The following is a 13,110-nucleotide window of genomic DNA, read 5'->3' on the forward strand; positions in this document are numbered from 1 at the left end:
TATGCTTGTCCTGGATTGAGTATCTTTTTAACTGCCGACCAAAATTTTTGAGGATTTCTTTGGTGTTTCTCTTGTATATTAGCATAGTATTTTTTTTTTTTTTGCCTTGTTTGATTTGAAGTTTGGCTTTGTTTCTAAGTCTTTGATGGTCTAAGCAATTTGGCTGATATGTGCCATAGGTCTCAGGCTTTGTCTTTAAGTTTAAGGAGGGTTTTTGTTTCATAGGTTAGCCATGGGGTATAATTTGCTTTGGTATGTATTGTTTAGGTGGGGCGATATTATTAAAAACTGTGAGGAAGGTCTCATTAAAGTACTGTACTGCTGAGTCTAAGGGGCATGATCTTAAGTGGGGGGGGGGGGGGCTCCAGTTGCATTTTATGAGAGTGGATGTCAGGGTTTGGGTATTGAAATTTTTCTTATTGTGGATTTGACGATAGTTGATATGTTTGAGTGGGTTTATACGTCTCCTGATTAGATAGGTTGGCATATGATCACTAAAGCTGTCAGGGAGACATCTAAAGTGTTGTGAGTGGGAAGGTTTGTTAGTCAGTGTCCAGTGTAGGATAGATTGCTAGTTAGATTTTTTTGTCTGTTCTGGTAGGGCTTTGGATAGCTTGTGTGAAGCCATAGAGGTTAATATTATTGGGGGTTTGGGAGTTAGAAGAGAACCAATCTGTATCAAAATCACCCATAATGATGGTTTCTTGAGAAATTGTTTTTGATATGCTCTATAGTAGGAAGGTTGTTTCCTGGTGGGATGTAGGTAGCTATTATGACTAGGTGTGTGTTTGGGTCTGTATTATAGACCAGAATGATCAAACGTTGTTATATCGACCCCTAAATGTCGAAAATCCAAAACGGCGAACAACCAGAACAGCGATTATTTTTCCCCCAGAGGGAAAAAAATCGCCCCCCCCAAAAAAAACATTAAAAGTGGGGGGGCTTTTCACCTCACACACCCCTACTTAAATATACCAACTTCAAGATCGCACTACAGTGGAGGAAACGGCACAACCCGGACGGCCAGCCCAGCGATTTCTTTCCCTGGGAAAAAATTTGCTGTTACGGTCGTTCGCTATTTTGCCAGTTCGACATGTAGTGTTCACTCTATCAGCATTCGATCATCTGATCGTTCGCTGTTCTAAAGTAGACCCGTTTGGGTTGATTTGGAATTTCCTTAGTAGTATTTCTGCATTGTCAAAAGATGGTGGAGTTGGGTTTAGTGGTTGCACAATAAGATTGTTTTTCTTTTTTGTGTGTACTCGAAGGGCTTTGTAGCCAGGAGGAATTATCTCATTGTTTTTAATATGTGGTTTAAGCCAGGTTTCAGTTAAGATGATGATGTCCTGGGAGTAAAGTGAGAGGGTGGCATGGAGTTCCTGAATCTTGTTAACGATACTTCTGAGGTTTATGTTAAGAATTAATAGATTTGAGTCTCTGTCATAGATAAATTGTATTTGGGGACTGAGGGGAGGGGTTGTTAGTTGTTGAGAGGGTGGATTGGGGACCTGGTTGGGATGGATGTCTCCATGTATCAAAAGTTTAGAAGCTGTGGTAACAAGAGTATGTAGTAGTTTAGAGATATTAGTTGAATTATGGTGAGTTGGTATTGTGTATCTAAATTCTTCGATGTATGTGGAATTATCGATAGCTGTGGATATCTCAAAGTTTAGGTGTTTCTTGTGATGTGGAAAGGGGGATGTCATTTTTTTTGCAGGGTTAAAGTGTGGTTGGGAGTGAGTGATAGGTTGTTAGATGTGCAGCTAGGGAGAGCATTAAAAGAATAGAGGTATAGACTGGTAACATTTTGTATAGTAAAGAAAAAGGGGTTGTATGTAATATTTTTGAGCAGTAGATTTTTTGAGGGATTTTAGTGTAGTATTTGGGTGAGATAGGGGTGGAATATTGGAGAAAAGGGGCTAAGCAGTTTGCTGGTTTGAGTGGTTGTAGCTTTGGTAGATTTAGGATTAATGAGTCGATAATAGTAGGGAGTTTTTCATATGATGACAGTTACAGTGTTATGATTGGCTGTTGCTGTTGAGTGGGAGTGGTGTGGTGAGTATAAAGGTAATTATTGTGGGGGTGGGTGGGAAAGAGGGCCGGCCTTGTGAGGGAAATGTATCCAAAGGACAGTCAGTCAGGTAAGAAGGACACTATGATTGTCCGTATTCTGTTGTATTCTTTTGTTCTTTATTTCATTTAAAATTTAGTTTTCCTTAGTGTCTTTGCAGAATGCAAGCAAGCCAGTTTAGGACTATGTAGTGCTACTGTGCTAGAATTCTAGAAGGGGGAAGACTAGAGAGGTTGTAATTTTGTTAACTGTACCAAATACTTAGTGCAGGTAGTGAGATGGCCTGGGAGATCTAGAGGGGTTTTGGGGTTGAGGCAGTTGAGTCCCTTGGCGGAGTGTACATCCTTAATAATAAAACACAGAAATTGGCTCTTTGTCTATACAAATTAAGTACATTGGTTTGCAGAATCATAGGTTCTAAACCTACTTTGGAGTTCAGTGATTGGAAGTCTCTTGTTTTTGTTTAGTTCCTTGTTCCCTGCTTCTTTCTGCAGAGTCTGGCTTATTTTTAAAGCTGCGTTCTTGGTAGAGGATGGAATAAACAACTAGAACAGGGTGTTTAGAGTTCAATGACTGGTAGAGCAGGGTGTTTAGAGTTCAATGACTGGAAGTCTTTTTTGTTTTGTTTTGTTTTGTTTTTTTTGTTTAGTCCCTTGTTCCCTGCTTCGTTCCATCAAGTCGAGTAGTTTTTAAAGCTGCGTCCTTGGTGGAGGATGGGATAAAGTAGAGAGGGTGGTGTAGGCACTCATCGCCAGGAGGATCAGCAGTTATTTTTCTGCTGTTGTAGTCTTCCAAACAGAACTGAAAATGGTCCATTGGGATCAGTCTTGTACCCCGGTGGACAAATTAAAATAAGTAAATAAGACAGATTTCTTAATAAAACCTATATGCCTTCCTACTCTATTCAGTATAGTAATCAATGCAATAACTTGTCTGATCTCATAAACACCATCAGCAACTTTCATTTCAGCACTGCATCTGAAAAGCAGGTCTACAGTCAACTCTCACGGTTGCTAAAAATTGTTCCCTACATACAAAGTTCCTAAAAAACGCTTAATTTATATCCAAACCCTTATGCTTCATTTGTAGCCCCTTACTAAAAGCAGGTCAGTTCCTTTCTGAATCAAAAACGTCCATCAATGGCCCAATCGAAAATCAAGGAACTAATCCAGATTATTTCAGGCCTGTACCTGAGTTAATGTCCCAGAGAAGCTTGTATACACCCAACTGCTAACTTTTGTACAGTTCAGTAGGCCATTGTCTTCCTCTTAGCATGGTTTTGATTCTGACTACAGTATGGATATGGCCTCCTTTCCAGCAGCTAACTACACCTATGGAAATGTAGACAATGGCTAACCTTTTGGTGCTGTATTTGCTGGTTTATGATGGAACTTTGATTTAGCTAATCATGCCCTCCTAATTAGTACACTGTTATGAATTCTGATAACACTACTTCCATCATGTTTAGTAACTTCCTATCCAAATGACAGACTGAAGTGTAGCATCTAAGTACCTGATCCCAGTTCTTCAGAGTTCCATAAAGTTTGTTATTAAGGCCTTGTTCTGTTTTCATCTAGATATCTCCTCTAACCTTATCCCCCTTTCTTGCAAGTATGTTGCAGTTCATTATTAGGCTTTGTCTTATTTTCACTATTTATTAATACTGTACCAATAGATTTACCCCATCTTAAAATAATTCTGTATGCTGTGGTGTTCTCTTAAAAGCAAGTAACTCCACCTCTGAATTACAAACACACCTTTGCGAGCAATACAAGCAACTATGCAACTGGTTCTACAACAACGACGACAAACTACGACTTAGCTAAATGTCACCATTTCCTTTGTTTATTTACAAAAGACTAGATATCACCTCCAGCTTTCAGATGACAGAACCATGCAACTACCCAATCATCCTATTTCAATCTATAAACATCATTATTTTTATTTATTTTTTATTTCATGGCAGTCACTTGGACATAACTCTTAACTTCTCTTGCCATGCAGATTAAAAAGGTTGCAAAAGTTTTACAACTCTGAAATACAAATATGCCAGTCATCTCAATGCTGACTCTGTGAAAATACCAGATTAGGCAACTCTGTCTCTTCAGATTTATATCACTTGCCAATAAACACATCTTCTAAAGCGACGTGTAAATTTAGTTAGTACACTGTCAGTACACTACCAGTTGCCATCCATGCCACCTGCGTGATTACTACCACAATTTGTAATGTTCTCGGTAAAACATTTCTGCTCACCCTTAACCAGCAAACCTTCCTATTGCATCACCCACTATTCTTTAAGCAATCAACCTCAAGGCTGTATTACCCTACAGAGACTTTCATTTCATTTTTAAGTACAACTAAACACGTATTCTGTAAATTAGGCCCTTCCATTTTAACTGCATCCCACCAAATATCCTTGCAGAACCTAGTCTGTCCTCCTTTCAGAAATCTCTTGGTACATAAAAGTCTGTGCAGCAGTTCTGCTTCCAGAAACATCCCCCATGAATGCACACTCTACTCGTCCTCTTAACACCTTTCCCTTTTTTCTCATCCTCCTGCATAACAGTAGATCTCACACTTTAAGTCTTCTGTCATCTTTCTGCAACCACAAACTTTGTATTTCTTTATATCGATTTCAGGTCCATTTGGATCTGGCATAATTAATATAACCAAAGATGTAATCTGTGAAGCAATAATCAAAGTAAACCTTTTTCAGTTTACATTTATTGAGTCTTTTAACCTATTACAATAAAATGGTTAGTTATTTTTCTCAAGGCTTTCTCTGAGCCAGTTAACGTACCTTACGCTGTTGTCCTTAAACGTGCAACCCAGAATTGTAATTTGAAATTTGAATCTAAGCGTACAAATTCTGTGGCAGTCTTGTAAATGTCATCCTAGCATGCGGCTATTCTGTAAGGAATTCTGTGTCAGACTTATAAGCATGTTCCTGTCATTTATGTTGATAATTTAGGTCTCTTTTTGACCTAGGTCTTGGCTGAAAAGGGTCACTCTGACAAACCCATTTAACTGGTTAACAAATTAAGTTAATAATGTACTGGAAGATGATTTGGAAGTGGAATACAGACCAAACAAGGAGTTACACATTGAAGATACATTGAGCAGAGCATGTTTACACTAGAAAAACATGACGAGTTTCCAGATGAACTACCTGTCATATTCTGGTAATTTTGCAGTTAAGCGACAGACAGGCATGCATTACTAATGACTTAAAAGTGCAGGTTTCTGAAAAAACCTACAGCAAGAGGCTAGCCTGTGCAAAATTCTTAAAAAGGAAAAAATTAAGTTCTATTTTTCTTTCAGGTAAGAATTAGATTGTGTACAAAGCTGGTTATAAACTGTAATAGTTCTTGATCATCTGGGAAGACAATACTTGAGAGGATACGTGAATCACGTATCACATGTGGAAATACTAAGATGCAGAGAAATGGCAAGAGATGCAATGTTTTTGCCATGAGTTTCAACTCGGATGGAACATGTAATTGCAGAGCAGTGTTGTTTGCAGTGCATACCATAACAACAATCAAAAGGGAAAGATGCTAGCATGGCCATTCCCCAGAAGCAGGACAGAGCAACGACCAAACAGGCCCGTTTTGAATGGCTGATAAACTGCATTACCTTTTACTATCAGTACAGTGGTAATGCATTATCTTTTACTATGACAACAGTGGTAAGACTATCACGGCTCACCCGACGTGTGTAGCAGCTACCACTTCTTTGTTCAATAGCATGTCTACTTAGTAAGCTGTGAGTACCTCCATACAGGTAGACCCACAACCTAGAAACAGAACAGATTGCAGTCGTCTCCATAGGCCAGGGTCAGGGACCCCCATGCCTTCTACTTTGTCTTCAGCCATTCTAATGCAGAAGATAATGCAATTGATTGCAATTGTGCAGATATCTACCCACTACTGTTGTAGCTCTAACCTATACACACACACACACACACACACATTTTATATATATATATATATATATATATATATATATATATTTTTTTTTTTTTTTAAGAAAGTGATTTGGTTTGCTTGAGGGTAAAGAACTCAAATTGTGGTTGAAAGTATGACTGTCATCTGACACTCTGTCAATTGAAAGAGGGTCAGTTATGTGAAGCACAGTTTTGAATGCTGAGCTGAACCTGCCATCCATCAACACTGTTCTCTGCAGTAGGAGAAATTCCATTCTCTAAGGTCTATTAAGTTCAAAGCTAAATATAGTAAGGAGGGAATGCAAGGGGCTTTGCCCCCAGAAAAATCAAGTTAAAATATTGGGATGCCATAAGAAACACTTTTTTTCATTCAGAACAGTATTTGTTTATAGGAGCTCAACACAGTTGTCCTGTATCCCCTTAATGGATGTGTTGGTGAAGGTCCTTGATTTCTACAAACCGGGGGGTACTGTACTGACACTTTCACAGTGGGTGCTGATTAGCAGAAAAGGGAGATCACATTGACTAGGCCTAGGCCTAAATCAGAAGCCATTCACAAAGATCTTTGAATATGATGACTACTTGCATACCTGCAATTTTCTGTGTTCTCATGTCGACGGAAAACTGTGGGATTTAGTCAGTGTCATCTAGTAAATCTAACTCTGGTGAGCTTGTCTCCCAGTTTGGTGGGTTTTAACTGAAATGCATTGCTTCATTCCAGGGTTCACTTCTTGCTAATGGGATGCTTATAAAATGCTTTGGAATGTTGTACTTAACAAAAGGTGGTATCAATTCAGAATTATTTCATGAAGGTAATAAAGTTAAATAGGTTATAATAATTTTTAGTGTACAGTGTTCATGTAGTATATCTGCTCTCACTTCGTTGCATTGTTCTCACTTCTTCAAACAGGAGTCTGATCCGTCAAAGGACCAAGTAGAATTAGATGACTGGAATACATCTGACTGGTCGTCATCTGTACCGTCAAAGAGAAGTGAAGGAGCAGTGAGTATCAGTTGTTTCAGAGGTCGTTGGCAGAATATATCTTATGTTTGTACTGCATAAAAATATTTTTATACATGTTCTGTTTTGAAACTAAAAAACTAGGTACTTGGAATGTTCATTGCTTCCTTCAGAAATGAGATGCTCTTCGTGGTTCACTGTTGCAGTCATTACATTTGGGTAATTGTTGCAGTCATTACATTTGGGTAATCTGCTTGCAGGTTGCCCTCAGTCAGCCTGATTAACAAAGTCTTGGGTCCTGCGTTGGTTGCTGTCCCTTCTTCCATGACGTCAGGTCGTCAGGGGTATAAAACATGCAGCCGATGCCATTACATCAGTCTTTCTTGCCGTGCGGTGCCCAAAGCAGAAGCAGATGTTCTTCGTGTTTCACTGTTGCAGTCATTACATTTGGGTAATCTGTTGGCAGGTTGCCCTCATTCGGCCTGAATATCAAAGTCTTGAGTCCTGCGTCGGTTGCTGTCTCCTCTTCCTTGACGTCAAGTCATCAGGGGTATAAAACATGCAGCCGACACCACTTTCTTTAGTCTTTCTTGCCGCATGGTGCCCGAAGCAGAAGCAGTTCGCAAGTGCTGGTTGGCCGATTCCTGAAATTTTCACATTCGAGTTTCAGAACCGAAGTCTTCAATTAAAGCCAAGTACCCCATTGGGGAACTTTTTCTTGCTCCTTACCAATGTCAGTAAAAGTTAATAATTGCATTACTTCTGGGAAGCAAATACCTCATAAGGATTTCCATTTGTACTGTATTCCTTGCCTAGGCCCAGATCATAACGTGCCTTGCTGTCAGTTTTGGGCTAGATTTAACCAATGCACTATTAAGCGTTGGTATATCTTTGCTTCAAAATATTTTGAAAACAGATTTAACTACCCTGAAATGTCGTCTGATAGCAATCTGACTACCGGAATTCACAAAAAACCGCAAAGAAAAGGACAGACACAGACTGGCGAGGTCCAAAACCGACAATGAAGCTTCTCCTAAGCCAGTCACCTGTACTCATTGAGGCACTTTTGCAGCTCCTGATACCCACTACTTTCGAGTCGCAGGCCTCTACCGAGACCCATGTGGAGTCCGGCCTGCCGTAAGATTCTCAGAGTATTGTACCCGTGGATGTCTCTCCCTCGGATGAGTCCGGAGCCGCTGAGCAGGCACCGGCTTCTGAGGGTGTTTTCAGGCCTCAGCATTTCTATATAAAACCGACGCCAGCTTCAAAAACAAAGACAAAAGCAACTTCTAAGGCTAAATAACTGATGCATGAGCCACGTGCTCAGGCCTCTATGCCCTAAAAACAGATGATGAAAATGGCTGAAGACTTAATTACCTTGATCAGGGGTTCCCAACCCCCCCCCCCCCCCGATAAGAGGCCTAGGCAAGACATTGATTATGAATCTTCAGATCAGGTTTCTATTTCTTCTGATTCCTCTTCTGATCAGGAATTTTCTCTACCACCCTATGAAGATTCAGATCCATCCCATCTGCATCTCCTCCTGAAGATTATTCTTTTGGAGAAACCTTGCATACTTTGAGGGAACATTTTCATTGGGAGAGTCAAGATTTCTCAGAATCAAAAAAGAGGCTTATGGAATTCCTTCTTCTTCCTCAGCATAGGCCTTTGGCCATACCTCCTGTATTAGACATTGTTGATGTGTTTTCGGAATCAAGCATGACTCTAGATTCCCTACCTCCGGCTCCTAGCAAACCAGAAAGATATTACAGGGTTCCTGACTCCCACAAATTTTTATTCAAAAATCCTGCTGCTGACCCTGAAACTATCTCACAGGGTCCCAAAGGTATAAAGGCCTCAACAGCTAAGAATCCTATGCCCTCTGATAGAGATTCCAGGGCGCTGGATAGATGGGGAAAGAAGGTTTATATGTCTGCAACCTTGGCAATTAGGACCTTAAACTGCCAGTTTCATATGCTTAACTATCAACAGCATGTTATGGGATTATTGAAACAGAAAATGATGTTGATTTCTGAATGTGTGGAAAATAAAGAATTACAGGAATTATTACATACAGCAGAACAGGTTGGAAAGCATACTTTGCAATGTGGTTTTGATTCCTTGGAGGCCTCCTGCAGGGCCGCAGTTACTGGATCTGTGATTAGAAGGCATGCCTGGCTCAAGGAGCAAAGTCTGCCTGATCATGTTAAAGCTAAATTGTTGGATGCACCTTTACAGCATGATACTTTATTTGGTAATAAGGCAGAAGAGGTTTTAAAGAAAATAGAAGACAAAGCGAAGTCTATGCAAACTGTAAAAGACTTCTTACAAGTGCCGCCATCAAGATTCAGTAGACACTGGCCTACAAAAAATTGGTCCTTTCCTGTGTCCGACAGAGCCTCATGGGGCAAATCCAGGTGCTCAAAAGGCTCTAGATGCCAATCACAGGGTTTTTACAGGTCAAAGCAATGGGGTGCCTCTACCTCCATATCTGGAGGAAACAAAGCACAACCCTACAGTAAACAGTCTCAATGATTTCCCTCTGCCATCACCAAGCACTTATCTTTTGGCAGCCTCCTTAGGGGGAAAACTAGCACTTCATGCCCAAAATAGGCAGTTAATAACCCAGGACAAGTGGGTATTAAACATAGTATCCCAGGGATACAGATTTCATTTCCATACCGTGCCAATTCCAAACGGTTGGCCAGATCTGCCACAAAATCAATGGGCATAGGCACAGAAACAAGTCACATCCCTCATGGATATGGGAGATGTTCAGCCAGTACCAGAACAGGAAAAAGGACAAGGGTTTTACTCAAGACTGTTCTTGGTACCCAGAAAAGACAATGCCTGGTGCCCAATACTGGATTTATCGATTTTGAACACATTCTTGGACATACAAAATTCAAAATGGTAACTTTGCAGCAGCTTCTGCCCATGCTGGGCAAGAACGCTTGGCTAGTGACTCTAGACTTAAAAGAGGCATACATGCATATCCCAATAAGTGAATCGTGCAGAAGATACCTCCGCTTTAAGGCTGGTTCTATGCATTAAAAAATAAAACGTTTCGGCACTATTAAGGCTGTCCCATATGCTTTTCGTCAATTCTGCTTCACCTTGTTCCTAAAATGTCAGCATACACCATAAAGAGGCGGAAAGTGTTTTAAATTAATACTGAACTTTAATAATAAAAAAAACAAAAAACAACAAACGAGTAGATCAGATTAAGCGCTTTCGTCTCCTTTACGGAGACTTCATCAGAATCTGTTCTAGGTTAAAACAATTGCATTTTTATATAGCTCTCAGTAATAATTAGGTTAATTAGTTAATTGATATAGGCAGGTACATCACAGTTTTTTTTAAAAAAGACATTCACTTCCATGTTAACCCTATTCCAACTATATTCAACTATGTTCAAATGCCACATATTATTTTTTTATTTTATTTATTTTATTTTTTGGTGAATTCTACTTTTTCTGGTTACCAGTTGTTTCGTGGTTCTATGCATTACCAATTCCCTGCACTGCCCTTTGGCTTATCTACTGCGCACAGGGTCTTTACAAAGTGCCTGGCATCAGTAATTGCATTTTGCAGACAAAGAAGCATACAAATCTATCCTTACTTGGACGACTGTCTCATTCAAGCAGAAAACAAAGACATTCTTCTTCAACATCTGGCGTTTGTACAAAAAGGCTTCTAGCATGCCTAGGGTACACAATAAACGAAAAGAAATCACAACTGGTACTCTCTCAAAAGATTACATTCCTGGGTGCAAGCTTGAATACAACTGCCCAGATGGCTTACCTTACGCCAGACAAACAAAGGCAACTGACTATTTACTTCAAACAGATGGCAACAAAAACCCAGTTGTCTGCAAGACAAATTCTGCAGGCTTTGGGGTTCATGGCATCCTGCATTCTACTAATTCCATATGCAAGACTGGATATGAGGAAACTGCAGTGGTATCTAAAAAGTTTATGGAGTCAACATTGTCACAGTCTGGAGACAATGATTCCTCTCATTCCCTGCCTACAACAGGAGTTTCTTTGGTGGGCAGAGACATGTCACCAGAACATGGGACAGTCTTTCACTCTACCCCCTGCCAACCAAACCCTAACTACAGACGCATCAGACTATGCTTGGGGGGGTCATCCTGGCGGGGAGATGCATTCAGGGCATATGGAGCCCAAACCAAATGCATCTGCATATCAACCAGAAAGAGATCTTAGCTGTTCAGAATGCCCTGACAGCCTTCAAGGACTTACTTCATCCAGGACAACTACTGATAAAGATGGACAACACCACAGTTATGTGGTACATAAACAAGCAGGGGGGTACACATTCCTACCCCCTTTGCAGACTAGCCATGGCATTGTGGGACACAGCCTTGACTTACCAAGTACATCTTCAAGCTCAATTCCGGTCAGGAAAACAAAATACCCTGGCAGATGACCTAAGCAGAAATATTATGGACCTTCATGAGTGGAAATTGGATCCACAAGTCTTCAGCATGATAACAGAGAAATGAGGGAGCCCCGACATAGATCTATTTGCATCTCCCCAGAATTATTAACTGGACAAATTCTGCTCAAGGACTTATCACAGACAAGCATGGAAAGTGGATGCCCTATCCTTCAGTTGGAAAAACCTATCAGTCTACACCTTTCCTCCTCTGCCTCCTCTTCCCAAGGTCTTACTAAAGGTCAGATAGGAAAAAAAAATGATCCTAATTGCCCCAGACTAGCCTCACCAGCACTGGTGCCCAATTCTAAGGAATATGTCTCAACTCCCTCCTTGGTACTTGCCTCAAATATCTCATCTACTGTCTCAGCAGAACAATCAAATTCTGCACAATCAGATCCAAACTCCGAACCTGGCAACATGGCTGATCATGTAATTATTCAAACAACACCTGTCAGTAAATCTGTGATGGATGTCATTTTGGAAGTCAGAAGGCCTAGTACTAGAAAATCTTATGCTGATAAATGGAAGAGATTCTGTGCTTGGAACCAAGTACAAGGGACTGACACATCAAAGCCAAACATTCCTCAGATTTTACAATGCTTGACTGAGATGCTTGACAAGGGCCTATCTTTTTCATCTATAAAAATCCATGCCTCTGCCATCTCGGCTCATTACAACATAGAGCCTCCCATCTTTTCTCATCCTCTGCTAAAACAGTATCTTAGAGGGGCCAAAAATTTAAGGCCCCCAGAAGATCACCAACTCCTGCATGGGACCTCAATTTTGTGTTGGAAAAGCTCACCCTGCCTCCATTTGAACCAGCAGCTACTGCAGATATAACATTTTTATCTTGGAAAACAGCTTTCCTTCTGGCAATCACTTCAGCAAGAAGGCTTTAAGAACTACAGGCCCTCATGGCTGTGGAGCCTTTTATTACATTTTACTCGAACAGGGTGTCCCCCAGGACCAGTCCTTCCTTTATAACCAAGGTGGTATCCAGTGTGTCTCTTAACCAAACTATTCACCTGTCAACTTTTTACCCAAATCCGCAGAACAAGGGGGAGTGGATTCTGCATTCCTTGGACGTACACAGACAACTAAGATTCTACTTAAACAGGACCAAATCTCTAAGAAAGTCTGAGCAGCTACTGGTGGCATTTGCTGCAGGATCAGAGGGAAAGGCTGTTTCAAAGCAGACTATTTCAAAGTGGATAAGCCACTGCATTCATTTCTGCTATTTGCATCATGGTAAACCGGTGCCCAAGGGAATCAGGTCACATTCCACCAGGGCTGCATCTACCTCGGCAACTTTTCTCAGAGGAGTTCCAACCAAAGACATTCTAGAAGCTGCTACTTGAAGCTCTGTTCATACTTTTACAAAGTATTATCACTTGCCTCTCTTCTCTAAGTCTAGGGCAGGCTTTGCCACTGCAGTTCTGCAGGGCCTTTTAGCCACTCCTGATGCTATTTAGTTCCAGCCTCCCATCCATAGCTTTGGGATTCTACCCAAATGTAATTACTGCAACAGTGAAACACGAAGGACATAGTACAGTTGTGTACACTAACCATAAATGTAGATGTTCAATTTATTCACTGTTGCAGTCCGGGTTACCCACCCACCATCTCCCTTTTTTCTAGAACTTCTCTTTCCTTCACTATATTCTA

At 40.6% G+C, this 13,110-nt stretch overlaps 1 protein-coding gene across 1 annotated transcript in view; it reads left to right on the plus strand.

Annotated features, from left to right (window-relative positions):
• Window positions 1–13,110, plus strand: part of SCYL1 (SCY1 like pseudokinase 1) — a 1,581,020-nt gene that overhangs the window by 1,439,043 nt on the left and 128,867 nt on the right. The window contains exon 15 of the mRNA XM_044075764.1: window positions 6,931–7,023. Within this exon, the coding sequence (XP_043931699.1) occupies window positions 6,931–7,023 (93 nt within the window). The remainder of the gene's footprint in view (window positions 1–6,930; window positions 7,024–13,110) is intronic.

The sequence above is a fragment of the Protopterus annectens genome, chromosome 6.part1, assembly GCF_019279795.1.
Source record: "Protopterus annectens isolate FY-2018-M chromosome 6.part1, PAN1.0, whole genome shotgun sequence".
NCBI classification, from domain to species: Eukaryota; Metazoa; Chordata; order Ceratodontiformes; family Protopteridae; genus Protopterus; species Protopterus annectens.